The following is a 27,611-nucleotide window of genomic DNA, read 5'->3' as shown; positions in this document are numbered from 1 at the left end:
TTACAAAAGCAAACTTTGCTCACACTGCTTGGCCTTAATGAAAAGGAGGTGTGTGCGTGTGTGTGTGCGTGCACGTGTCTGTCTGTTCGTATGCATACACTTGTACAACAAATCCTGGACTGCAGTGGGTGGAGGAGTCTTCGTGTTCTGGCAGTAAAATGTGATCCATTCTCCAACAGGTTGTTATAGTTTTTATTGCATTTAGTGCTTAAGTCTAAAATCGCCTCACAAATTTCTGAAACTACTCGTCCTACATTTAATATCTGTTAGTAATTCACTGCTAACTTCTTAACATTGTGCTAGAAACATGTTCCTCATGGAGGCTCTGAACAGGCTGGTCACAGTCAGATGGACAAGAATTATAGGTGAAAGAAAACATGCAAGTAAAGTCACCAGCAGCTGCTGTCAGACAAAGGGATCACTGGAGCTCTGACAGACCGCAACCTTCAAAGCACATTCATGGCCCTTTGTAAAAGTTTCTATGTGGTAACTGCATTGTAGCTGAGCTAGCGGCTCAGTGTTAGCCCAGTGTTGACAAAAATAACCCACTACCAAATAGTATTGAAACTCCTCCAGTCAAACGATACCCACATTTGATGCTTTTGGTATCCAGATCCATGTCTGTGTCTGTGTCTGTGCTATATCACTGGTAGTGATAGTTAACTTTTTTTCCTGCTTGTTTGTCACACCACTTCATGTTGGATTGCTTCTCGTGAACTTGTTTCTGTGGGACGGTCGTATGGTAAATTTGTTGCCATGTTACCTCCTGCAGTCTGCAAGTACAACCTAATTGTGTGGGAAGGCCTGGGTAACAGGCTGTTTCATGTTAAGGTTTCGGCACAGATTTCTTAGAAAACATTTTGTGAATCTTATTTGTAAAAAAGTAGTGCTCTTTTGTAGACTTTTATTGTCAAGGAAATTCCTTGTTTTGGTTACTGATTTATAGTCTCCATAAGCATGCAGTACATCTGAGCTAAGTATATATAAAAGATTCTCAATAACAACATCTGATAAAAATGCCAGGCTACTTTCAGCAGTGTCACCTTTTCTTTAAACATTAATCGACTGGAAACAGAGTTGTTTGTGTCTTTTTAAGAGGCGATATTAGGCACAGTGGAGCACTTTCTCACTGTGAGCTGACATCATTAAGGTTAGCCTGGCATTTTCACCGGATTTGATGCTTTTCATTGTTGAGAAAACCACGAGGGGCAATACATCAACAAAAATTGCAAAAATACTGCAGTAATAGTAAGAAAAGACAATGTCTAAAACCCCATAAAAAGAATTTACATACTGTATGTGTGATACATGTATATTGGAGATTAGTTTATTTATGAGTATGACCGTCTTGGGTGGAAATTCAGTGGAATAAGTCAAAGAAGTCAGGGAAGCTGCAGGGGATTTGGACATTACAATGAAACCCAGGGGGTGTTATAAAATATATGCTTACATTTCCTAAAGCATAACTGCTAGCAAACTCGTGAAATAAAACAAATGCTGTTATTTAAATACAAACTCAAGTTAGGAACATCAGCCTGTGTCCATTTTGGACTTCAACTGTTGGCTCATCATTCACTGACTTCAAAACATAAAGAGATTATTAAATATTTAAAAAATGTATATTGTTATTAACACCTTTTGTTAGTCAGTTGAAGTGGTAATTCACAAGATTCATGTTTTTGGTTTGTATGGCAACGCGTTTGGTGCAGGGTGTTGATTGCTGTTGTGTTTCTGCACTGCAGTTCCCCAGACATTGTGTGTAATCAAACAGTGAGGTATGCAGTTTGATTGACATGCTTTTGATGAAGTCAGGAAAAGACAACAGAGTGTTAAAATCTTAAGAGCCTTTGATTTGAAACATTTGATATGAAGCATTAAACTAAAGCAGATTGTCTCATTAACTCACTGGCTTCACACTTCTTGGGTTAAGTACAGTATAAAGTAGGTATTTTTCATCATTTACAAGGTAGCATCCAATCTAGTTTCTCCCTCCTGATTGATATTCTGTATTATGCTATGTATTTTTCACCAGTTACATGACCTATACAGCACAGACATGTGCTGCATAAATTAACAGAAGCACACAACCAAAGGCAACTTGTATTCAGCACTTCACTTTGAATAGTTGTCATGACACAAAATAAATCTTACATCCTTCACATGAGACAGCTGTCATAATTTTAGAATTGTGATAATGTGGCATTTTGCTTGAATAAGAATGATAAGACATTAAAAATGAAAGTCAAATATTTCTGGTATTAGTTTAGACACAACTGAAAAGCACATTTCTGTAACTGAAACTAAAATCTAATGTTTTTCATTCTCTAAAGTCATCCAGTGTGGTGACATTGCTGTTAGCATATTTCCAATACAAGAAGTGAATGACTGCAACAAACAATTAACTTCAGTATCGATTAACCAGACAATTACGGTCTTGATTAATTTTTCGTCTGTAAAATGTTAAAATTTCCTCAAGGTGACGATTTATCAAACTGCTTGTTTTGTTCAACCAACAGTCCAAAACCTAAAGAATATAATATCTCAAACGATATGATAATGAAAAGTAAAATCTCTAGACTTTGTTCGGCGTGTCTTTCTTGAAAATGACTAAATCAGTCAAAGTTCCTAGTTGCTGCCAGCTATTTTTCTGTCGACTGACTAATCATTTAATCTGATTCTGATTCGCTAGATTCGAGAGAATTTTTCGAACATGCTTTCAGTTAGGTGATCCTCTTGTCCAGAGCAGCCTGTACTGACTAATACAGCAGCAGCGAAACCAAAGCCCAAAGCCACTGAATGAGTTTTATCTTCATTAAGGGAAATCTTTGTCAGTTTTGCAGTGCTGGAGTCTGCAGCTCCACTTCCTGTCTGATAACAAATGAACATACACCGTCACAGTCTAAACCTGCTACCAGTGGCGACGCCAGGACCCTGAGTTGTTTCTCATCCATATTCAATCCCTCTGAATTGGGGACGGTGACATATGGTCGGTACTTACGCTACATCTCCCCCTCCTCTGTACGAGAGAGACAAATTCAGAATTGGATTTAACACTTCAATTCCCCACTGACCAACAAGGCTGACACAATTACTATGCTGGATGTGCCACACACACACACACACACACACACACACATTCTGGAGTAATCCAATTAGAACACAGCCAGTGTTTTGCTGGTGTGTGAGACAGGATGTGTGTTAGAGAGTCAGTTTGTTTTTTTTTGTTTTTTTTTTTAAGAAATTCATATCTGAATACAAAAGTTTTCATCATGTGTGTGTCTTAAATTAAATATTGATGAGACTCTAAACTGACATACAAAAGCGGTAGTTTTCAACTTTTATATGAGGAAGTCACTGCCCTGCTCATGTATCACAGAGCAAGATACTGCTCAAGGGTCAGTTATCAGCCAACGCTGATCTCTGACCTTTCTTTTATATTATTGCACAATTACAGTGCAAAATGTTGCAGACTGTCAAAAATTGGGAAGATCAGCGACTTTTGTGTTAACGAATAATATGCTGTCATCCGTTAGTCCGGTCTTCCGCTGACATAGCACTGACCTTAATGTGTTCCCGGTTTGTTGAAATCTGTTAAAGTTTTATCAGATTTTGCAACTGCAGCATAAGTAATATCAATAAAAAAATTCTCTTCTCTGAGGATGAGCTCGCGTCTCAAATGCTAACACGATATATGGGCTACTTTACACATGAAACAACACATCTTAGCTATTAATTATGAACAGATGTTGTACAGTTTGTGAATTACAGTTGTCTCTATTTTCTCAAGGACGTTACTGGAAACCTGCTCGTAGGTGGAAGTGTCCTCAAATGTCCCCTCCGAGTTAAGCAGCGGTGTGAAGGTGTGAGGATCAATATTGCCTTTGACTCGGTCTTTGAAAGTTGGTGTCCATGAAGCATCAGCTAACAAGGATTCAGATAAACACAGAATGTGCTGATTTAGGAAGTTTTACTGCCTGTGTTGTTTGTATTCAGTTCATCTTCTGTCAATCCCCACAGTGGCAGTAGTTTTACAGGAAAACAGAGCACCAAATCTACAAGGAAAGTGTATTTACACAACTTTTCTCTTGCACACAGTTTAGTAGCTAAGTCTGTATGGTGTGTGGTAAGGTTGTCGTCATGGCAGAACTTCCTTTTTTTCTAAAAAGATATAAACACTGTTAATATCTGTGCAGCCTGAATAGCAACGTGTTTATTATAGCCTCGTTCCTTTCCTTTCTATCATGTTGTTTTGAACATGTGGTATCAAAAAGGTATCAATACTTAATACAGTTAATACAGTTGACAACCTTCATCTATGGCCAGTCAGAAGTACCTCCAGTTCAGTTACCTGCCGAGGGATAAAAATTAAAGAGAAATGTCACACTTAATTTCGATCTTGAAAGTCACTGTGGAACACCAGAGAGGGCACAGTTTAGGAAACCTGCCATCAAGGTGTCATCTTAGGTTTCACAACATTACATCACCTGTCTAATTGATCCACTTGTTTGGGCTCATTTCATACCTGCAAGGAAGTGCTGATGAAGGGGGTCTGGTTTCTCTGCCCTGCTCTGTGTGTGCGTGTTTGTGCGTGTGTGTGTGTAGGGAGGCAGGTATTAGCCCTGACAGATCGCACTGTTAATTGCTAATTGTGTTTCTCATTAGGCGCAGGGGTGACAGGTGTTGTTAGAGTGTTGTGAGTTCTTTCGGCGCTCTCCCATGAATTGTGCTCGCTCCCTGTGCACCGCATTGTCGATCCACTCGCTAATGGTTCCCCCAAGAGCTCCCATCAGCCCCTGGGCTCAGTGCAACAAGGGGTCGGCTTTAGATACTGTGTAGCAGCAACAGCCGCATTGGGAGGCCTCCAGAGAGCTTTGTCAACAGTCAGTATAGTACAGCATGTAAAAAGTGTCTGTAGTCTGTAGTTAAAGGTGTAATATCCAGTAAATTTTGAAAAAGCAATGAAAAAATTCAAACAAAAGTAATTTCTCTCAATCACCACCTGTGAACCTCAAGTAGTGTGTGGTGGTATCTGTATCTGCAGAGCCGTTCAGAGGTGTAGGTGTGCTTGTACTTCAGAATGTAACTGTTGTGAAAGAGAGTAGTTTTATCTCTCTGATTCAGTGGTCTGTTCATGCAAACCTCTGCTCTCTCTCTTCATTTACTGACTAACTGACTTGACCACTGCTTCTCTCTCTCTCTCTCTCTCTCTCTCTCTCTCTCTCTCTCTCTCTCTCTCTCTCTCTCTCTCTCTCTCTCTCTCTCTCTCGACCATTGAGCCATGGAGGAACAACTTTGAGTTGTGTTTGTAAACAGCCACTGAAATAGTCTACATTTTATGCCTATTAAGGTACTAAATTGAGTAATGACACATAAAGTTAGACAAATCAGGAAGACCTGCTGACATTATTTTTGTTTCATGGTTTTGGGTGTGGCCAAACATGTCGGTTGAAGACGAACATAGCGGGAATTAAAATATCTCAGCCCTATGCTAACACGTCATCTCAAAGTGGAAAATCCATCATATTGCGTCATTCAGCCTCTCTGCCTTCCTTAAACGTTTATTTGATACAAAATGTTTGTCTGAATGTGAAGAATTAGAAAATTCAAACAGCTTTTGTTGGATTAAAGAACACTTGAAAGAGAGACTGGAGGTCACTTCCCCATCTCGTCTACTTTTGTTTTAGACATGTTTGGTGTCCTTAAGACCACATTTACTTTCATAATACAAGACAGAGAGGATTCTAATGTAATGCACGTAAGATGTGTTGCATTCATATTTAAAACTACACTCAGCCAGTTGAGCATAGCAGGTCAATAATTCCACAACTGAGTTTTGTATACACAGGGGACAATGAAATATGAAAATGTGTGCTGTTTTATTGGATGTGGTAATTGCATCTTAGACCATCAGTGAGGACACAGATTGTGTCTTGGTAAAGGCCTGATGTGTATTTTGAGGAAGGATAATGGGCTTCCGCCTCATTTTTGTTAGATTGCTGTTAAAACGTTTGCACTTGCTACGTGCTCATTCCTATTTTCATTACATTGGGGGGCAAATTTCATGCAAAAAGAACTAATAGTGAGCCAGTTAGATTCTGTGGAAATTCATAGAACTTTACTTGTCAGTTTTATTTTTTATTTTTTAACTCTTAAATTTGGTTATTATCTTACAGATGACACAACTTATTTCTCCGTGTCATGTTTCATTGTAAGAACAAGAGATTCAATGCAGCAGTGAAAGTAACCATACAAAATAGATCATGCAGAGTGAAAAAGTTCGTCTTCAAGGTAAATGAGATAAATTAGTACAATTGAGGACTGCTTTGCTTCTCAAGTTCCCTGCGATTATTTGGCTTCTCGTGTCCATTTCTGAGTGGTATCCTTTAATCCTTTTGGCCTCTTATATGTTTAACTCTTGTAAGTGAGAGCAAGTGTAATTATAACTTTTTGCATTTTCATCATACTTTGTGAAAGTTTTGTGCTTGTTTTGGCTGCTGTTGAACGATCTTTCTTATCTAAAATCTTAATAGTTTGTATGTAATAGAATATTCAGCACTGAGGGTTGATTGTTTTGGTGACTGCTAATTATTATTGTTGTACAGACCTTTGTGTACATGCTTGGCATGCTGCTTTTCCTCTGTTGAACCTTGTTGTCACTGGCTACTAATTACAGCCTGAGGACGAGGCCTCTGGACGGCCAAGTTTGAGTGAGACGCATCCCAACGGTGGCACCTGCCTGTCCCTCAGTGCTGCTATTAGCTTTGGTGTTAGCTCCACTTGGCAACCATTATTAACCCGGGTATTAACGTCTGGCTGACTCTCTCTGATACCTAGATGAGCGCCCGTCACAGCACCCATGTGGATCTTCATTATTCCTAAGATCTCATGGGGTCGTCTCTGCAGCTCAGATTGCTAATAATAATAATTATCCCTCAGAGGACAGTTGGGTTCCTCCTCGTTTGGCCATGTTTACAGTGAGCACCGTCTGGGTCCCTGAACGCTGCAAAGACTTTGCTCAAGGGATGGGTGACATGTAAAGAGGAGTCAGATAGATATCAATGGACTGATATTGGCCTGTCATTAGAAAGTGAATGATGGACATTAACATTTATCACGTGCTTATTTGATATCTGAGTGTAGCAGTGTGTTATATAAATGAAATGCTAACTAAATAGAAACAGTGTTAATTCTGTTAAATAAAAACCTTAACAAAAAAATACTTAACTTACACAACAGAAAGAAAAAAGTGTCTAATAAAAAAATAGCATTTTAAACTTAACACTTTTTGTGTTAACTCTTTTTTTTTTGAATGGACAGTGGTCAGTTGTATGAAAAGTTAAACACAGCCAAGTAGCTAATCACATAATTGATGCAGTAAGTCTGAAAGAATTAGAAGGTGTTTTACTATAATATTACACAATAAAGATCTGATGGTGTTTTTCTGTCCTAAAACAGCCAACAGACCAACAGTGTCGAGTGGCATCGCTTGCTTTAAGGATGTGTTCTAGTTGACTTCATTTAAATGCTTCTTTGAGTTTAGGCTGCTGACAGGATTTCCTTAAGAGTCAGACTTAAAGCAACATGAACACAGTTCTGTTTATGTTGCATTGTGCATCTGCATACTCAGAGTTGATCAAAATTTTGACCTGGTGAAGACTCGTCTGAGATCGGTACATCCGTTTGAATGAATTTGTTTTGGATTACAGTACAGGAGTACAGATGTTACCCTTTTTAATATTGTTTCATGAAAAGTCATTGTAAAGATTAAACAAATAATACAGCTTGGCCATAGAGAAAACAGTAACATTAAGATTTAACTTCAATTACAAGTATGTAACAAATCAGTGGGAAGTTTGTAGAAATTGTGAAATCATTTTTGGATGAGAGACTGGAGCACCCTTACATAAACCTTTCATTCAGTAACCTTTTAATGACCTAAAAAGGGTCAAATTCAACTGTAATGGTGATGTTATGATTGACTGTTGTGTTGACAACCCAGCACAGCTTGACAGCGTTGGTCCTAAATGTGCCTTAATGAATCATCATCATCATCTTGTTTTTCTTTCAGATTCCACCTTCACCTTCCACTTTGACCCTTGATAATGTGTCAGATTCACATGTCTTCCTTTTCCCGTGTTTCTTCCGCTACATTAGCAACCAGACCACTGAGAATACACACACCATCTCCCAACTGGAGTTGAGTCCAGCTCTCTGGGGATCTTTTTATTTTCCAGTACACACAGCAGATCCGTCCAGTGCCAATTATCTCATTATCTACGCTAACAACTTCACCAACAACCTATGCACTCGTTGACTGAGTGAGTGACATGTAGTCAAGCTTTTGTTTTTATGTTGTTAAATCCATTCAAATATGCAGCAATTTCATTAAACATGAAATGCTCAAAAAACGTATTATACTTATTATTATACACAAACACAACCTATTATCCGTGCACCAGGAAATGCAAAGATTATATATAAAGCATCAGTTTTGTTCTTTGTATGCTTTCATCTCTTTATTCACACGGGTGCAAATTCTGACTTTCTGCAATAGAAGCTTGATGCCCAGTATGTCTTCTGAGCTGTGCTCCCCTTGATCACAATCTTCCTACCTTCAAATAAATTACTGAACAGAGTCAATAATAGTGCAAAAAAAGGAATATTTTGGGACCAACGCAGGATTTTTCACTATGCTGATTCTGTAATGGTGACACTGATACTGATCCTTACATGTGCACCGCTGTGGACCTGTAGAAGGTTTGCTATCCCCTCAGCGAGCCTTCCTGGAGCAGTGACTGGTGTGAACGCAACGCTCTGATGATGGGATGTGACAGCAGATCCCTGAGCAAACCTGAAGTGTCCACACACATCTTTGTCCCTGTCATACACACAGGAGCGCAGCCACAATGCACAACCAGTCAGCCGGGCTTTGATTGCTGCTTCTGTTCATGCTTATGTCTGCGAGTGTGTATGAAGTTGTGGGTGTCAGCATGGGCCTCGCTCAGTGCTTGATGTTTTACGAATTAAATTAACTTGACATGCATATTATGGACACTAATACCATAGTAATCCCGAAACAGTTGACAAGGCAGCCACCCTTGCCAGCAGCCTGTTAATCATTTAGTCGATCAGCACAACGTTAATTGGCAAAAATTTTGATAACTGAGTAATTGTTTAAGTCATAAAAGAAACCAAACGATGAGGCTGGTTCCAGCTTCGCACATTTGTGGGTTTGCTGCTTTGGTGTTTTACTTCTGGTTTGATAAAATACAGCCACACTTTCCATTTCTACCAGTAGGTCCCTCTAAATCCACCTAAATGTTCAGAAGATCCAGGATGGTTTTTTTGTCAGTCTATAATAACATGCATGGTGTCAAATTTCAAGTTTTCCAGTGAGAATAAATGTAGCAAACGAGCTTCACTTCTTACAGCCACACAATCTATGTTCTCACCAGAATATTTCAGGCTTATTTTATTTTTCTCCAAACACTTTATTTATGTATGTTTGAATTATCTAAGAGGCTTCAGCAGCCGTGCTCGTTCAGCCACACTCAGCATGGTGAAATCTTTGGCACTTGTTGCCTTCTGGTAGCTGTGTTGAAGTGCTGACGCTGCTGAGATGAAACGATATATATCTTATACAGCATTTATGGGGCCTTGCGCTCTTCATTAATATGCTTGTATAGTGTGCAGCTCTCTATTCTTGAACTCTTAGTTATAAAGGTGACATTGCCTTTGAAATTTAAATGATGTGCTTTATTGCGTCTTTATTTACACTGGAATAATAATAGAAATAGATTTATTTAGAATTGATTCATATTCCTTAGATTCTAACCTTTCAAATTAGAGCAGAAATATGCACATAGACCTTATGGTTGAGGAGCTCTTCCAGATTCTCTTTTGGTTTGTTATTTAAGGTATTTTTTCCTGGGGCAATTACTTGGGCTAGAGCTTAAGAGGTTTTAAGAATACGGTTTAGGGTATGCTGTGTGATTAAAAAGAGTAAAGTTTGATTTAATTGTGTTTGAAACATACACTGTAGAAAACAAAGATGTAACATCTGTGCTCTCCCAGATTTTCTAGAAGCTTTTGAAGTCTGGATTTAGGATCATCACTTGCTGCCATCTTGGCTGTTACTGAAGCCAAAAAAATCCAAATTTTGGCAAAAAAGAGGGAGCTGCGATGGAGCAAAGGGGGGCTGTGTAAGTGTATGATTGGCAAGTCATGTTGCCATAACGAAGTACAGAAGGAAAAGAACTGCACGTTCTTTTTCCCAGCAATAAGCAGCAATGCAGCTATGGATGGTAACATCGGTTGGTTGCTACACCACTTTTGTCCCCATCCATTCATTTTTTCCCTGAGTATTGACTTTAATAATGAAAATTGGTTTTGCCAAATCTCTGCTGGAGGAGAAACTTGTATATATACCAACATATTGTGCACATACCTGCTAATCAGTATCATTCCCCTCAGCCTCAGCTGTACTATGTGTTTCATGCTTATTAGTAAAGCTTGTTAACACACCAAAGTACCATAGTGAACAATTGGTATGAAATATTTGACATACTGTGTGGAACAGCACGGTTGCTTGAACTTTGCTGAACTTTTATGTTTACTGCAGAGTTTTCCTGTGTAACACGGGCCTCAGATCACTGCCGCTGTGACACTGTGAGGCCAACTCTTGTCTTGAAACATGTGAGTACCTGCAAAGTAATAGTTCGACGAACCGGTTTGTTATGTGATTGACTTGACGTTCTCTTCTCGTCACCACACAACAGTCCATCTAGATTCTAGCCTCTTTCCTCCCAGCAGATACTGTTTAAACAACCTGGTAAACATGTCTGTCTTCATTCATTACCCTGCTTCTCATCATGATCAAGCCTCCCGATTTAATGAGGCAAATAGATATTTCTGCGGTGATTGTCTCGCTCTCCCACAAAGTATTAAGACTATTAAATGGACACATCTGTTTTTAATTAGGAGCTAAAGTCACCTCGACGCTGCCTTCCATGTTAATGGACTCTGATTCCATCAAGGCTCCCTCAGCCTGACAAACAATGCTGCACCGTGTGGTTTGCAGTAAACAAAAGGGCCGAGGATGCGATAAGAAAGGAAAGACGGGGGATACTATAACTCTCCTCAGTCAAGACAAAGATAATCTACATCATGTTCTAAGTCTTCACATCGTTTGTAGTATTTGTATGTCATGCTTTGTCAAGACGACTCAATGAGAATGAAATTCATATTCAGTTTACTGCAGTGGGCTAAAGAAATATGATAGCCAGAGGCCCAAGACTTAGCATCATGCTGCAGCAGATGTTCCTGAATCAGTGAAATCTGGGGTGAAACTGTCCAATCAGAGTCCAGTATTGTTGCCCCTCTACCTGTTTAGACTTTAGTCCATTCAGTTCATACACTTAAAGTTGAATTACCTTTGTCTGGGCAAGTCAGGTGTGACTGAAAAAATATATAATACGTCAACAAATCCTTCTCTTGTTTCAGGGAAGGCAAAGACCTCATGTTTTATTTTTTTTTTTAATTTTTAATTTTAATGAATTGCAGGGTAGCTATAAGACTTCCCTCAGAGGAGTGATGGTTGAAGAGTTTCACTTTTATTATCATGACAGTAGAAACTTTCAGGTCCCAGTTTGTGAATGTTTGCATATGAAAACAAGCTCCACCAATACTCTCAAAGGCAAAGTTTAAAATGTCTTTAGGTGTCACCTGATGGCCTGATACTCCTGCATCCCTCACTCCCCATGAGTCTCACTGCCTGTCAGGATTTACATACAGCATTTCATAGGAAAGGTTAATTTCTGACTTTGTTCTTTCTTTCTTTCTTTTAAACAAAGTGCCATATGGTCACAGTGCCACTACAGTGTTTCTTCACAGAGGGGACCTGCAGTGCATTGTGGGAGCGGGTTACTGCATTCCCCTGGCATAGAGGCAAAAAGGAAGTGGGCAGGTGTGATACTCTGGGAGGCAGCTCCCAGCAGAATAAGACATGATTAGATAGAAAACTCATGAGCTGCTTCGGGGGAAAGAGTTTGAGGCATCGAGTCTCCGAGCTCAACCTGCCATCTAGTGGAAATTATATTTATGTGCACATTGAGGTACAAATAACAGATGCTATTCGTTTGCTCGGATTTTTATGCATGACCAGAAGAGCCATTATTTTAGCTCCCAGTGGACCCAAATGTTAATGAAGTATAATCTCTTTAAGAACAAAATTTCAGTACGCTGAAGGAAGACATTTGGATTAATTAAAAAAAAAAAAAAAAGGTAAAATATCGCACTGTCAAACAAAGTATTACTATGATTTGTGTGATAGGCTACCTGTGTTACAGACATTTGGCAGCATCAGAAATGTGCTGACGCTGGCCCACCAGGAGACAGCAGACATTAAACATTAAAACAGGTCGTGGCTTCATTTAGAACAGGAAATGCTGTGTGGACAGGGTGCAGCTGATGTATTCAGCTGTGCATAAGAGCCTGACTAGCCTGTGACTACATAACACTTACATTGCTCCTCTGTCACCACCAGGTGACAGCAGACGACCACTTTATATTATAGTACTTCCCCTGGTAACATTTACCCCATAGGTTTTTAAGTCTTGATCACATGAGACTTTTCAGGCACGTCTAGTTTTGTTTTGTCTGTTTAAAGCCTCACGATCCTCTTCTATTTCTGAGGAAATATTTAAGCAGGAGCTTTTTTTTAAGTTGCACTAGACAATAATTTTTTTTTTAATTTATGTTTAAGTTGTGGACTGACATCATGCTACTGTTTTACTATGAGTATTAGAGCTGTATTCAGTACTCAGTATTTTTAAGATACAGAATCCAGTACAAAGAGGTGTAGAATCTGCTCCAGTTGATCAATATCTGTGTTTGATTCCTTTTTGCAACCAGATCTAGAAAAAAAGTGGCTATTCTGGACACCAGTCCCTTCAAGCATTCTTTATTTATTGCGACGCGTGATTGGTCCACTACCCCAGCAGCCCATACAGATTGTGGTGTGGTGAAGTCGGTGTATTTGATGGCGTTTTCTGCATGCAAATGAATGTTTCCATTCACATGATGGAGGTGAATGGAGAAGAATAAAAGGCATCATATGAAGTACACTGTTGGTACTTTAAGGGTAATGACATTGTTACTGGTATTATAATTTTAAACAATAGCCAGTCATACTGTACATAAGCATTAAGTGACTCCTGCCTGCAGCCATTCTTCCGTAATTATACACATACAGTGTAAATCATTGACTAAGTAGTTTTCTTATTTTGTTATTTAAAAAGCAATGTGAGCATCTGCCAACAGGTCAGTATGGTGACAGTAGGTTATTAGGTGGGGAAAAATTGTTCATATATCAGCATCTGTAATGGGTCAAAATATGAGCAAAAATCCACTATTAAGTTTATCAGCATTTAACCATATTTCTTTTTCTGTTTAAGTCTAACTAAAAACGGTTCCACTATAGATCAGTGCCTGTGGTAGAAGCTCCAGTCAAAGCAACAGAATCCTAAACAAAATTCAATTAGGAGTCCAGTCACTTAGCAAAGACCTTGGCAACGACGGTTGTTAATGTTGGACTGAAGAGCTTTCAGGTATGATGTGCAGTGACAGTTTCGCTAAAGGGGAGACAGCAGTATTCATCAAAGTATTAAAAGGTCATTTAGCCGTTGAGATACTAGCTGAGGACCTTCACACTCAGCCACACTGTTTATGTCTGTTGTGTAAACACAGTTTGGTGGACTTCCTCCTTTCCCCTCTCTCTTAACAAATGGTTATTGTACCATACTGTTCCCCTTCTCACTCTGATTCCCCCCTCTCTGGTTTTTCCTCTTAAACAATGGATCATAACTCAGACAGGAACCAGCTGCTTCAGCAATTACATTAATATCTGTCCCAGAGTTTATTGGTTGGCCGACCACTCTAATCAAGTCAAAGGAAACGACACTATCCCTCTTTGTAACGGATAGCTCCCCCTCAATCTGTTTTGATTGAGAATGGATGTCATTTCAACGCCATTAGTGCTGTAGCTTACAATGTTTCTCTTGACCATTACGTCCAGGCCAGGCGAGCATGAGTTATGGTGTCAGACACGCGGGCAGCTCGGAGCAGTCGACTTAGACCCTGCCAGTGTGCCTCTGAGCAAGCCAGGCGAAGCGAACGGCCTTGGCTGCCACAGCATTGCATCGACTGCTGTCACTTTACGTACTTTAGTGACTGCATTGTGTGAGAAGAAGGCAGCATTATGTGGTAGAGAGAGCCAGAGTGTAGTCAGAGTTTGTTTGGGGAGCTGGCGAGGGGAAGCAAAATCCTGACAGTGCAGTTATGGCACCAGTCCAAACAGAGCCACAATGTTCAATGGCAAGAACAAGACGTTATTGTGTCACACTCTGAGAAATACTGTGGGCTGCAGTGTGACATTGTCCACAACAACAGGTCATTCAGCACTACTTCCTTCATGAAACCTCTGCCAGCTCAGCTTTCTCACTTTTCTGTAGCAGCAGCACAGATCAGATTTATGATGATTGTTCCCAAACAACAATTACCCAGCAATGGAATTTTCTGGATTTATTTTGGACAAAAGTTAGCACTGATTTATCTCTTGAAGGAACAATCTACCACTTTCTTTAAAGAGTGAGGTGAGAAGTTTGATATCAGTTTTCAAGCTAAAGCTGTGAGGTGACTCACCCAGCTTTCCATGGAAACGTATAAACATGAAACCATGTGCTCATTTGGTTTTCACTACCTCAAAAACGATCTGGTCAGACTGAAGCTGCCCAGTGTCTTTTTGACAGTGTAAAAAAAATATGATTATGGTTTAACAAAGCAGCTTCTAAAGCAGAGATTTACGAGCCCTGGTGGCTGTTGGAAATTTTCTTTCATGAGGTGTCTTTTGATTTAAGTGTACCAAACCGTACCTTATTCTTCCAGCTGAGTGAAACAGTGTTATTGACTGCTGTATTATTCACAGCAGCTGTCCAATTTCTAGGACATTTCACATTCGCTGGCCCTGGAAAAAGAGGCCTCTCTTTCAGCCTAAAGAAGAGCACTGTGTGTATGTCTGCATTTGTTGAAACTCCTCTGAACACTTCTTGTTTATGTGCCTCCTTTAACTGTGCAGTGGGGCTCATGACTCGGTCATGATCATAGCGGCGTTCAATCTGCGGCAAAGGCACTAAGTGCTGCTGAAGAGCAGCCACTTGCTTCCCACAAAGGGGAAAGTCGGCGCTCTGGGGCAGGCAGTTTAGTGACTAGCAGAGCATGAAATATTCACAAAGAAAGATATGAAGGGTGGAAAAGGTAATGCTGCCAGAGTGTTGTTGATGTACGACCTGGATGCCTCAAGGCAAAGGGATTCTTGAGTAGAAGGCACAGAAAGAAGCACAGTGGTACTTAGACAGTAGACACATGCAGTGATTCTCATGCTAGGATGATGTCCAGTGAAAGACTCATTTAGAAGATTGACCAAAATGCACCCATTTTGTTAATGTCTGCATTCTCTAGTAGAGGCTAGAGTAGAGGGAGTTCAGCAGCAGAGGGCTGAATTTGTTAGTCTAGTTTGCCTGACTCACTGATCCTTAATCTGACTGATGTTTGTGCAGGTCCTGGCTGTGGCTCTGCAATATCAGTAGCCGAACTGTGCTGTGTATTGATAAATCCATGGTGCTGTCCCTGGTGCTGAAGTAGCAGATGGATTTGTAATTGAACCTTTTTCTCTCAGGCCCACAATGTGTCAAAACTAAATACTCCTGAGCAGTATTGTAGCCTGTTGTGTACTGTATAGACAGAGTTGGATCAGACTGCTTTGAAACGCAGTCACTTACTGAATACAAATTACATGATATTTTTTGTAATTTGTAAAATAATCCATTGTTTTACCGAAAACTGTAATCTAATCTGAATACTTCTGGATTATGTCAAAGCCAAATTTTTCACTATAAATGAAAATGAAGAAAGACTCCATTGTCATCGTTAAAAAGTAGAAACAGACTTTAGTTAAGACACTGTTAACAAAACTGGCAACATGTCAGCCTGAGATGAGCAACTCTGAAATACAGTAGAACATATTGGGCATTTTCATATTAGTGAAAACAGTTTCATAATTTTAATATTGCCATATTTTTAAGATGTAATAAAAATAAACTCCTTTTTTCTAAATGTAATCTGAACTTAGTGTGATGCCAGTTACATGCAGTCCATCGCTGCCCAACAGTGTTAAAGTCACTGATGAATAATTTTCGTTATAGTTTTCGTCAACAACCTTTTTCTTCCCCCAGACGATAATGAGATCATAACTAAATAAAAACTAATGCACAAGGACTATGATGAAATCTACTGACATCTTCGTCAACGAATAAAAACAAGACGAGACAAACGATTGCCAGAGACGAAATCACTATTTGATTCAGAATAATCGTCAATGAAATTAACAGCTGCCCAACCCATAGAGTCATGTCACACTCCTGATGACAAGCAGCAGAGACACACACTGCTGCCTCTAGTATTCCTATAGCAGTTCTTATTTCTATTATCATTCAGAGGCGTCTGTGTGACTGAAAATACAGCCTTGTAACAAACCACCTGATTAACAAAGTCTTTTAGGGGAGACATGACCTACGTAGTTCAAAATGCCCACAGTATATCGGCAGCAGATTGATATTGTTTGCGTCGTTGCACTGAAAAATACTGTAAAAAAACCCCTTCAGTACAATGAAATCCTATTTTGTTTTTAAAAGTTCATGTTTACAGTCGGTCAAATCAGAATCGATTAGCCTGAGTAGAGAATGTGTGCCTTTATGTGTGCTCTTAAACCAGGTTCTGAGATCGCATAGTTTTGGTTTAATGAGCAATGATGTTGAGACATCTGTGAGGCTTTTCTAGCCCTCCATCTACAATGAAGATGAATTGGTTATTTATTATTAGTAGTATTATTAGTCTTCTTCTTCTTATTATTATTATTATCATTATTGTGGTGCTCAAAGCAGTGCAGAAAAAAAAATTGTTTGCAGAGACAGTGGCCGCATACACACCTCACATCAACACATTCTTCTTAACTTTTAGAAAACACCTCCCACTGATTGTTTAAAATGAATCGTGTGAATCATTCTCAATTACTTTGTGTCTGAAAAATACTTTTTGTTAAAATCTCATTGTTTTGTCACACCACAAAACAGTTCAGATTCACCTGTTATGCTTGTCTTGGTAGCAGTAAAAGTACACGGAAGTCGAACTTCAGTAGTTAAAAGAGGAACTATCCACATGGCGATAAACCACTAGGGGTAGTGGTGAGATGTCAGCCCACCAAACAGTTTGCACTCAGTTGTTTGTGTCATGCTTTGCTTGCCAACCGTGATGAACTGCTGCTTGTCACGTGCCAGCATTTATACCGAAACTGTACTTCCTGTAGCTGCAGAAAACTGAGATAACAAACCATTATTAACCATGGACTGTAAACCCTAATGCTGGTCCACTTTACCATTCAGCAGCTGTGCCATCCATGCTTGAATGGACCTCTTAGGATCTGTCATCAGTTATAAAATGTCAAATGCCAGTCATAATTTCCCAGAGCACAAGCTAACTTCTTTAAAAAGTTTATATTGCCAACCAGTAGTCTAAAACACAAAGATATTCAGTTTAGAATCATGTAAAACAAGAACAGCAGTGAGGACAAACACTTGAGAAGCTGAAATTCAAGAACACTTGGTGTGACTTGTTAATTAATTAATGATTGATTGATTAATGGATTGTTTTCAATACCAATAATCAGCACATGGAGCAGTATATCTAACCATTAGAGTGGGTGCACTGAGGTTTGTCCAAAGGTGCTGATTCATCTTTGGTGCTTAAACCAATCAGTAAGGGAATGTATCGCTGGATTCAATTCAATTCACTTCAGCTCAATTTTATTTAAAGTGCCAATTCATAACAGAGTTATCTCAAGACACCTTACAGATGTGTAAACAACACATTCAAAGAAAAAACAGGTCCCAGGGCAAAACCCCACACTGTAACGACAGTGGCGAGGAAAAACTTCCTTTTAACAGGCAGAAACCTCGAGCAGAACCGGAGAGAGGAGAGGGAGAGACAGGGAGGCTCAGGATCCAGCAGTGGTACCAAGCCTCAGGAGGGTGGGGTAGGAGATTCTGAATCCAGCAACATACTCCGGAAGTGCTGAGAAAAGATGGAGCACAAGAGGAGCAGGGGGAGTTAGTGCTGTACCGTCCCCCTGCTCTGAAAGCTCGGTGTCTAATCTAAACCTATAGCAGCATAACTAGGGGTTGGTCCAGGCAGGGCCTGAACAGTCCTAACTATAGGCTTTGTCAAAAAGGAGGGTTTTAAGTCTACTCTTAAACACAGAGAGGGTGTCTGCCGCCCGGACTGAGGCTGGTAATTGGTTCCACAGCAGAGGAGCTTGATAAAGCTGGATAAAGATGATCAAGCTGACCTCGTCATTACGTTTACTGCAGCTCAGTGTGACACAGCGTCAGTGTTTGCAAAGTTTTTCTCCGAGCTGTAACATTTATATTTACTACTATGGATTTTTTTAAATGGTTAATTTCAATGTAGATCTCTGAAAACTATTTGATCAGTTAGCTGGTTGACAAAAAATTAATTGGCACCTACTCTGATAATCGATTAATGTGATTGGAAATGCCAAAAAAAACATGAGATTAAACTGGGTTTCGGACTGATGGTTGGATAAAATAAAATATCTGGAAAAGCCAGCTTGGCTCTGGGAAGTTGTAATGGTCATTTTTAAATTATTTTTCATTTTTGCATTTTATATGCAAAAAGATACATTTGTAAATAGAGAATGAAACAATTAATTGAGTCAGACCCCTACAGATAATGGATCCTGACATTTTTTTTAATGTATAACAAAGAAAATAGGAACTGCCTGAACCTTTTAGCATGGGGAAATGTAGTCTGTGCTATCACTTTCCATTATATGGACCATCTCACAGGTCACTGGTGACACTGTACACATTCACATGGACTTGCTACTGGTCTTAAATGTCATTTCACTCCTGGGGCCAAATGCAGGCCACGTATGTGAGATGAGAGTGGTGCGTTCAGTGGAAGGGATGGAGGATGGATCAATAACCTGAGGGACTGAGTGAAGATGATGAGGAGACGAAGGAGAAGAAGAAGAAGAATAGAGATAGAGACTGAGTATGATGCATTCACTGACCTTTACTCCATTTGAGACCTCATCTGTTAAAGGTATCTGGAGGCTGTCATTGAGTGTCAACCCCGTTTGGCTGCAGAAAGCTCCACCAACAGCAGCAGCAGTGACAGCAGATCTTTGCTGGGATCATGTGCTGCACAGCCCTTTGTTTTACATGTTGTCCAAACATTTCCGCTCACAGCCCGTTTGAGTGCCGCCACTCTGCTGTAAACACGCAGACGATGATTTAAGTTCGGACACGGCGCTCAGGACCAGACACCCATCCTTCCACCCCTTCATCGTCACTGCGGTTGCTTACCTCAGGGGCCGTGTGAGTCCTTGCAGTTTCGAGGAAACCTTTTCTGCTTTCTGTGACAGCGGCTGATTTCTTCCAGACGATGTTTACTGTAGAAAACTGTCCACAATGACTCTCATATTGTTTGCAAGTCACACTCTGTAATTTCAAAGCGCAAATCTTTAAATGGTGATAATGCTGTCTGCTGGCCAACAGTCTCGAAGACTCTGAGGCAATTGTTTGGACATTAGAAGAGACATTTTTATTACTCTCACATCTCGGGTGATGTAGCTGTTGAACAACGAACACTTTTCACTTAAACTTTACCAAATTAAACATTAAATAACAATATATAACACCTTTGCCATTTTCACAGAGAAGTGTTTGGATAAATCAAGTTTGAAGCTAGAAGAAATGATCTGTTGACCAGATGGTAGTCTGATTTAATATTTGTTTTAAAACTGAATAACATTAGAGAACAATCTGCAGCACTGACAACACAGAACAATGTTTAATCATTACCGACAAGGGCCATCTATGGCTTGAAAGGTGCAAACAGAAACCTTCAATTCAAGCTCTCCTGTGGCTAATAAAATCCATTTTACTGAATCAACATTCTATGACGCTATCGCTTGTCAAAAAGCTCTTTAAGGAGTGCTTTAGAGGGCCATTCTGCTCAGTTTACATGTTGTTTGCATGCATTTAGCTGATTGCAGAGCTGTTTGTTGAGGCAGCAGAGCAGGGGGAACAGTCTTGTGTACATCCGATTGCATGGCTTATCTATCAATAATACAACAGGCAGGCTTTAAACTCACGATTGGAGGAGAAGTCATAAAACTGGCTTCCAGGTGATTATATAAATATAAAAAAAGTCTTTTAAATGATTACTTTTAAAAAAAAAAAATCGGTTAGTCGCAGCTTATATTAACCTTTTATTTTTCAATGTACAAATTCTTAATCTTAGATCCACTGACAGATTTCTGAACTGTTTCTAGGTCTGCATTAAAGTCAAATGATGGAGGTTTTGCAGTCAGGGACCCTAAATGTTATTTACTCTTTTAGACATGCTGTACAGATAAAAAACAAATAAAATTTTGTGTGCTTGCCAGTAACTCCACACACAGCTGGTGTGTTTGTAAAACGGTGCCTGCTTTTGCCTGTGTGTGTGTGTGGTGTGTGTGCATGTGTGTATTCTGGAGGTTGATCCATGTGAAGCTTTATTTCCCCAGGCGCTCTCTGCTCCACTCAACACACAGAGCTAATCGATACTGATGCATGCACTCCTCGAGCTTTGGAAAAACAGCTGGGAGTCAGTTACAAGGTGTATCTGTCCTTGAAAATGGATAATCACATCGTCATGTGACCGTGCAACAAGCATGACTTGTATGTATTTATATTTTGAATCAAACATGCTGCTAACCTTGGGCAGCGTTCAGCAAAGTGGTTCAGTGAGATGCTGCGACGTGAATTTCTTCTCATCGCTGCCAACAGTCAGGAAATGGGGAGCAAGAGCAGTGTGGGAAGGTCAGTCCAACATGGTGTAGCCCAGAGGGAGGAGAGTTCAAGAGATGAGGTCGGGTGCAGCATCGACCGGGTTGCTGCAGGGAGGGGAGAGCTCATCAGAGGGCAGTAAGAGAGCAGATGGTGAGATTTCACAGACGTAACTATTTGCTTAGGAATGAGTTTGTTGAACACAGCAGAAAACTGCTGGTGTGACCCGGGAAAAAATCTGTTTTGTAAATACATGTAAAGCAATGGAAAAACAAAACATTACTTATTCATGCTGTTTTGCAGAACAAATAGCTGAATTACAGAGCACACCAGACAGAGATATATCCAACATTGTTTATTTGGAGGGTTTTTTTTTTATTATGGGATGAGACTGGAGCACATATGAAATGCATTTTTTTTTCAACCTCTCAACAACAATTAAATACGCCGACTGGCACAGCACTGAAGTTCAGAGACTTAAGTTTTTTCCTTTTTTTGAATTTTTTATTTTTTTTTTATGGAGGTCCTGTGATCTGTAGGAGGTGAGGACAGTATTTAAAAACCCAAGAGCACAACATTGTGAGCAGGGGGAGGAGCAGGGGGTAAGAGAGCTGCAAACAAACATTTAAAAAATGCCTGGGCTTCATTCAACAGTCCAAATACTTTTTGTCTAGACAATAAGAATTACTGCATGTTTGGAAATTCTGAAGTGCATTCCCGAGAACTGATTTCTTGCTGGTGATGAATATTTGACTAAATTAAAGTGAAGCACATGCCACATGGAAATACTTACGTGAGACTCAGACACGTCTGCCAACTTTATGTCTCTAAGGCTAATGTGTAAAGACTTGAAGTAGGCATTTATAATTATGAATCTACTGTCCTGTTGCTTTTTTTTTGGATGTATTGGGCAGGACAATGCATATTATAACACATCTTTTCATAGATTTAAGCTTTGGTCACCTCAAAGGGACAGTACAACCCAAAACCAAAACTGCGTATTTTCTTGGTCCATCTAACTTTAAACTGCAGTGTTATTTATCCATCTAGGTATGAGTTGCAGTGTTTTGGAGATATCGGCTCCATCTGCTTCCATCCTATTCAAGAGAAGACGGACTGTAAAATCAGTCAACACAATCAGCTCGCATCAAAACAAAGTAAATGGATAAACAGCACTACAGGAAAAAGGAAAAATATGTATTTTTGATTTTGGGATGAACTATTCTTTTAAATACTAGTTAGTATTAGTGCAGGTAACCGTGGCACACAGCTGCATTTATCATGAACACAGTGCTAACTTAATTAGTCATTTAATAATCGATACAACATGCTGCCCAAATAGAGGCTTGTAGTTACAGAAATAAGGGCATTTTAAATCCCAGTTTCAATCTGTAAAATTTGTTATCTTGCTCAAAATGCTGAGGCCTACTCTTTCCAAGTCCATGTGTATTCCAGTTTTTTTTTTTTAGGTAACACCTTGCTACAGATTTATGTAGCCTCATACGATGATCAAGGTACTAATGTTCAGTGTTTTTCATAACTCTTTTTTTTAACATTTTGGTCATTTTTGGAATAATTTGGTAAAACTCAACCACAGCTTCCAAAGAGACCATGAAATTGAATCAGCATCACTTTAAAGCAGTTCTGAAAAACACTGAAAACCGTAACATTGCAGAAGGTAGCACTGATTGCTGTTAGTTTGGGTTAATTCTAGTTAAGTCTACCTAATAATAGTGTAACTTGAGAAAAATGAGATCGAAAGTAATAGACACAAATATGGACTGTTACATGAAAAGCAAGCAAGAGCGCCATTAAAGCAGCATGTGGGGAAAGGCATTTTAAAAGACTAAAACTCGTTTCGTGCTGGTCAGCTGATGCTGTTGGGTTTTAGTTAAAAGTGATATGGCACAATTAATTCACAGGGTAATTGTGGCTGAAAAACTACTTTGTCACCAGGAATGGTTATGAAGCTCTTATTACTGTGAAGTTGATATCCTTCTCAACCATCTCACCAGACCTGAGTTTAAATGCTTACAATGAGGGGAACCAATTTAGCTGTTCAAAATTTTCTGCCCAGTGGTTCCCCAGACAAAAGCTCAAAAACAGCCAGTGGATGATTTGCATTTTGCTTTACACAGTGACTAACTGCAAGATGAAACAAAGCAAAGCTCATGAGTATTGGACGCTGAAACACGTCTCAAAATCATTAATAGTTGGAACTGCACAATTAAAATGAAACCGTAGTCTTTGTTTTCGTACATGACCTCCCATTTAAAGTCGAGACGCATCACACTGGTTTCCTGTGAGATGCTCAGAAAAACAACTGAACCCAATGATTACAAGTAAACAAGGGAATGAGTTTGTAAACCAGCTGATTTCTCAGTGGGGAGTTTTGAATAACAGTGGAGTTGGTTAGGAGAACACCTGCAAAAAAAGACAAACCACAAAGATTTGGAACCTTTGGTGTCACAAAGACTTCTAACTATGAAATGAGTTTCTACATTACTGGAACACTCGCAGCACAACGTTAATTAGGCTCACACTCTTAAAGCATTCAGAAATGGGAGGATCATGCACCAAAAATAAAGACCAAACACATTCCCAAATGAGATATGAAAACATCCAAACTGTTTTTGGGTGCTTTTTTTCAACATCCAGTCGTGAGTCCTTGTCATGCAGTTGCTGGTTGTGATTTTTGAAACTTTGCTGTTGTTGGCCCCCCATGAATACATTCTTTTATGAGTCCTTCTGTCTTGACATGTTGGAGCTCTCCACTGGGAAAACTCTGACAACACTTTGTCTAGTGACAACCCTTGTAATCAGATATCTACAGACAAATAAAACTTTTTTTTCCCCACAGACATGTTCATATATCTTTTATAAAATAAATCTTATATTTCCAAGTATACAATAATAAAATGATGCACTCTGCAGAAAAAAAGTAACAGGAAACTCCATATATACACATAGTATATTATACTATTTTGGCAGACAAGAACATGGACAAGTTCAGTGTTTTGTAAACAGCTCTTTACTCTCATTTGTGACATTTTTGTCCACTCTTTTCTTCACTTCTTCTGTTGCCTCTTGACTTCCTCTTTCATGTTACATTCATAACTCCCAAAAATTGTGCTTTTAGAAATCTCTCATGAGCTCTTTTGTTTTTGTTTTTTTTTGTTTTCCCGTCTCCTCGGGTAACATCCTGGTCTGCTGAGTAGAAGTGCGAACAGTCGGTCAATGTCTTCAATGTTGACGTGGCTGATAGTTCACTCGGCTCTTCCAGCTCACCCAGGAAATGTGAGCCTGGGTCAGAGGAATGAAGGAAGGACAACAAACTAATGCATTAAGACCGTGGCCTTAGGGAATGTCAGGATTTATAGAACGCACTGATAATAATCAGCATTTCTACATATGATCCCTTTCAGCATATTCCCAAAAGGTGATTTTGCTCGATGTTAACATTTAGAATTTATATGATGTGGGCGCATAATGTCTAGGCAGCATCAGATGTGGAGCAAATGTTTAAAAAAAGAAAAAGCTTTTCAGTGCAGTAATAAGGACAGTTATTACTTTTCTAACCCTTGTGTGATCTGAACTTGTGTTCTGGAGAGGCGGTGGCATTTTATTGATAATGACAAGGCAGAAGTCTGCGAGTTGTTACAGCTGTGCTTGGGAAACAGGAATGTAGATGATGGAATGTGGAAAAACACTGGTGTGTGTAGAGTGATGATACCAGGATTAAGACATTGAGAGCTTTGGATTGTGAGCTCAGGAGGCAGGAACAGAGTCGAGGTCTGACTGTTTGAGTCAGGGCAGCACCAGAGCAAGAGTGTGCGTCTTTTAATTGTCCTCGTCAGTGAGCTCCGCCTCCCCGGTGGCCTTTTCAGGAATGGCCTCGAGGCTCCGTCTGCTCTTAGAATCAGAGCCGGACGAGCCGCCCGCTGGTCCGCCTTTACTCAGGTTACAGGTGAGTGCAGCATAGTGGATCTGCTTGAGGTTCTCCTGGACTTCACTCCTGGCGTGTTTCAGTAGGTCTGCCTGACCCTGAGGGGTAGAGACAGATCAAAGCGTTAGAGCTGCTACAACAGCGTAGTGTATGAGGCATGAAGGCAAGCTCGGAAGAAATCTGGTTAAGCCCCTTTCAAGTATGCACCTCTATGTCAGTGTGATGGCAGTTTTACACCTCTGTCTGATGTCCATATAATCGCCCGAGTAGTTCTTACATAAAAGTCAAAATGGCAGTTTCACTTGATTAGATCAGCCACCGCAGTACGATGGGGCTAGACTGAATGAATAAAGGACACATTAGCATTAGCAAAGAGTGGTGAAAAGAGGCATCACTTCTTTCCAACTCAGCAGTTCTGCTTCGTCTCTTACACCAGCTACCAAACATCGTGAAGGCGTCATTTCCATTACCGTAACAGTCTTGTCGACCAGCCACCACTTTTACAACCTGATGAAGCCCGCAGCTCCATGTATGACAGGGCCTTGGGAATTGCAGTTTGAAGTTTTGTTTTATAGCAGTCACTTTTAAATTTTCAGCTCCTTCAGTTGATAAATGATGTACGTCTGTTTAAATAGTTCGTCTGCCAACAATAAGATCTGTAGAAGAAGAGTCCCAGATAAAACACAGACATAGAGCACACGCAATGAATTAAACGTGTTCGCTTGACTCAACAACTGCTTGGGGGCAAAATATAAATTAGACCTGAGCTACTCGTGAGGTAAACTTAATTAACACGTGCAAGCACACATAAATATGTAGGAGGTCATTCATCAGTAATTACTCAGGTTGGCAGTAGAGGTTGAAATAAAAGGTGTGGTAAATACATGAGGTGCACAGTGGTTTGGATTAGGTACAAACTACTGCCTCCTGATGGAATTTCTAACATTAAACATGAATTTGATTATTTTATCTCAGATTTTTTACATGCCGTACATGTAAAATATGAAAACAGATAAACTGTCATGTACCTTATATAAATTGAGTGTGGTTCAGAGATGTTTCAAGACTCTGACAAAGTCTTGAAATACAAGAGACGTGTGTGTTTTGTTTTTTTTTTTTCTTTTTAGCCCAACTCCATTAACTCACTGAGCTTTTCTTGGTGAGCTTGTCTGCCGTGTGCTGGACGAGGAGGCTCTGAGTGAGGAGCACAGATCTAATGCTACACTTCATTTTATCTTGTGCCAGAGAAAGGAGGACACTGGACTGCCTCCCCCAGTGAGCACTGCTGAAGCGACAGGTTGTGGTGATGTAGCTGCTAACCTGTTCCCAGGTGTCTTAACCAGCGATTCAAACAGGTCTCGTGCTCTTCCTGATGATTGTCAATATTATCTTCCTGCTTATCTAGAATTAACAGTCCTTAAATCTACAGTTCTTTAATCAGTGTATGACTGTCGTTTCTGTGCTGATTGAAACAAGAAATTAATAAGGAATCAGCCAACATGAATAGAGTAAGTCAGGATAAATGAATGAGGTCAAATCCGATGGAAGTAAACTCTGAACTGGCAATTTATACAAGTTATACCTGACTCATAAGGAACTGTTTCAATACAGGATTTAACCAGCTTTGTTTACCAGCCACAAGGGATCATGGAAAGAGACTTTTCACATCTCATAAGCCCTTAGTCATTCTGGTTTGTTTTTAAGCCCCTGTGAGCACATTTCCCATGATGACTGCACTTGGAAACAGGTCTATTTCCCAATTCTAACGAGAACTGTCACATAACTGGATTACTGTGCGTGAGATTCCCTCAGCAGCTACTGTCCATGGGAGAAACTGCTCAAGGCCACTGACCCGGGACCTCCTCTGATCAGTGGTGTGAGCATAGGAGAGGCAACAAATTCCAAATGAAAGTGTCCAATGTGGCAAGTGCAGAAAAATAAAACAGTGTATTACAAGTTGGGGTATCACAGTAGTCATTGGTGTACTGCCTGCTGTGAATGAAAATCTCACCTTCAGTATGGTGATGTTCCATGTGAAGCTCTCCACCGCCTTGTGCAGCTTCCTGCCCTTCAACCCTTCTTTCATGGCCAAGTCATGGAGGTTCTCGTGAAATTCCATGGCTGAGAGAGAAAGACAGATGAGAGGGGGTGTCTAGTCAGTCTCTGTGGTTGGAATTCATGGTGGCTTGCAAGACAGAAGAGCAGTTGTGAGGTGACTGGAGTCTGGGAGATGCGACTGGGTGCTAAGCCTGTTGTCACTGTGAGCAAACACATTAGAGAAAAGACACTGGCATGTGCTGTCAACATTTCACAGTCTCCTCTTGGTGCAGCTGTGCATGTGGAAGCACAGAGATTGTCTGGCTGAGGAGCAGGAGGATTCCCTTACTGTACGTCCGCAGGGTGCTAGCTAGCACCAACAGATGGCTGCTGTTGAAGCCGTACTGCATGTCACATCAGGGGCCTTTCTGTTAAAATGGGTGTTCAGTCTTTATCTTTTAAACCTAATTTTCTCTTTTGCGCCTGCTATTCCTGACTAAACCCTTGCGTGTGCTGGCATTATATCAGGGGAAACTGCATGGTAGCTGCCGCCAGTTTAAGTTGATTTGAGATTTATAGATTGTAGTCAGGATTCATAAAATCTGCTTAAGCAACAACATATCCAACATACTCATAACATCGGAAATAAACTTAGTATTTTA

General features: G+C 40.0%; 1 protein-coding gene across 2 annotated transcripts in view; it reads right to left on the bottom strand.

Annotated features, from left to right (window-relative positions):
• Positions 1–23,979: 23,979 nt before the first annotated feature.
• LOC124064283 (inactive phospholipase C-like protein 2) overlaps positions 23,980–27,611 on the bottom strand; it is a 32,897-nt gene continuing 29,265 nt past the window's right edge. For both annotated transcript variants that reach the window (XM_046398590.1, XM_046398589.1), the window contains exons 6-7: positions 26,924–27,033; positions 23,980–25,010 (exon numbers count right to left, since the gene is read on the bottom strand). In XM_046398590.1, coding sequence (XP_046254546.1) covers positions 24,807–25,010; positions 26,924–27,033 — 314 coding nt within the window. In that variant the 3' untranslated portion in view covers positions 23,980–24,806. The remainder of the gene's footprint in view (positions 25,011–26,923; positions 27,034–27,611) is intronic.

This window comes from Scatophagus argus, chromosome 9, assembly GCF_020382885.2.
Source record: "Scatophagus argus isolate fScaArg1 chromosome 9, fScaArg1.pri, whole genome shotgun sequence".
In the NCBI taxonomy this organism is placed as follows: domain Eukaryota; kingdom Metazoa; phylum Chordata; class Actinopteri; family Scatophagidae; genus Scatophagus; species Scatophagus argus.
This window is presented reverse-complemented; position numbering and strand designations above follow the sequence as displayed.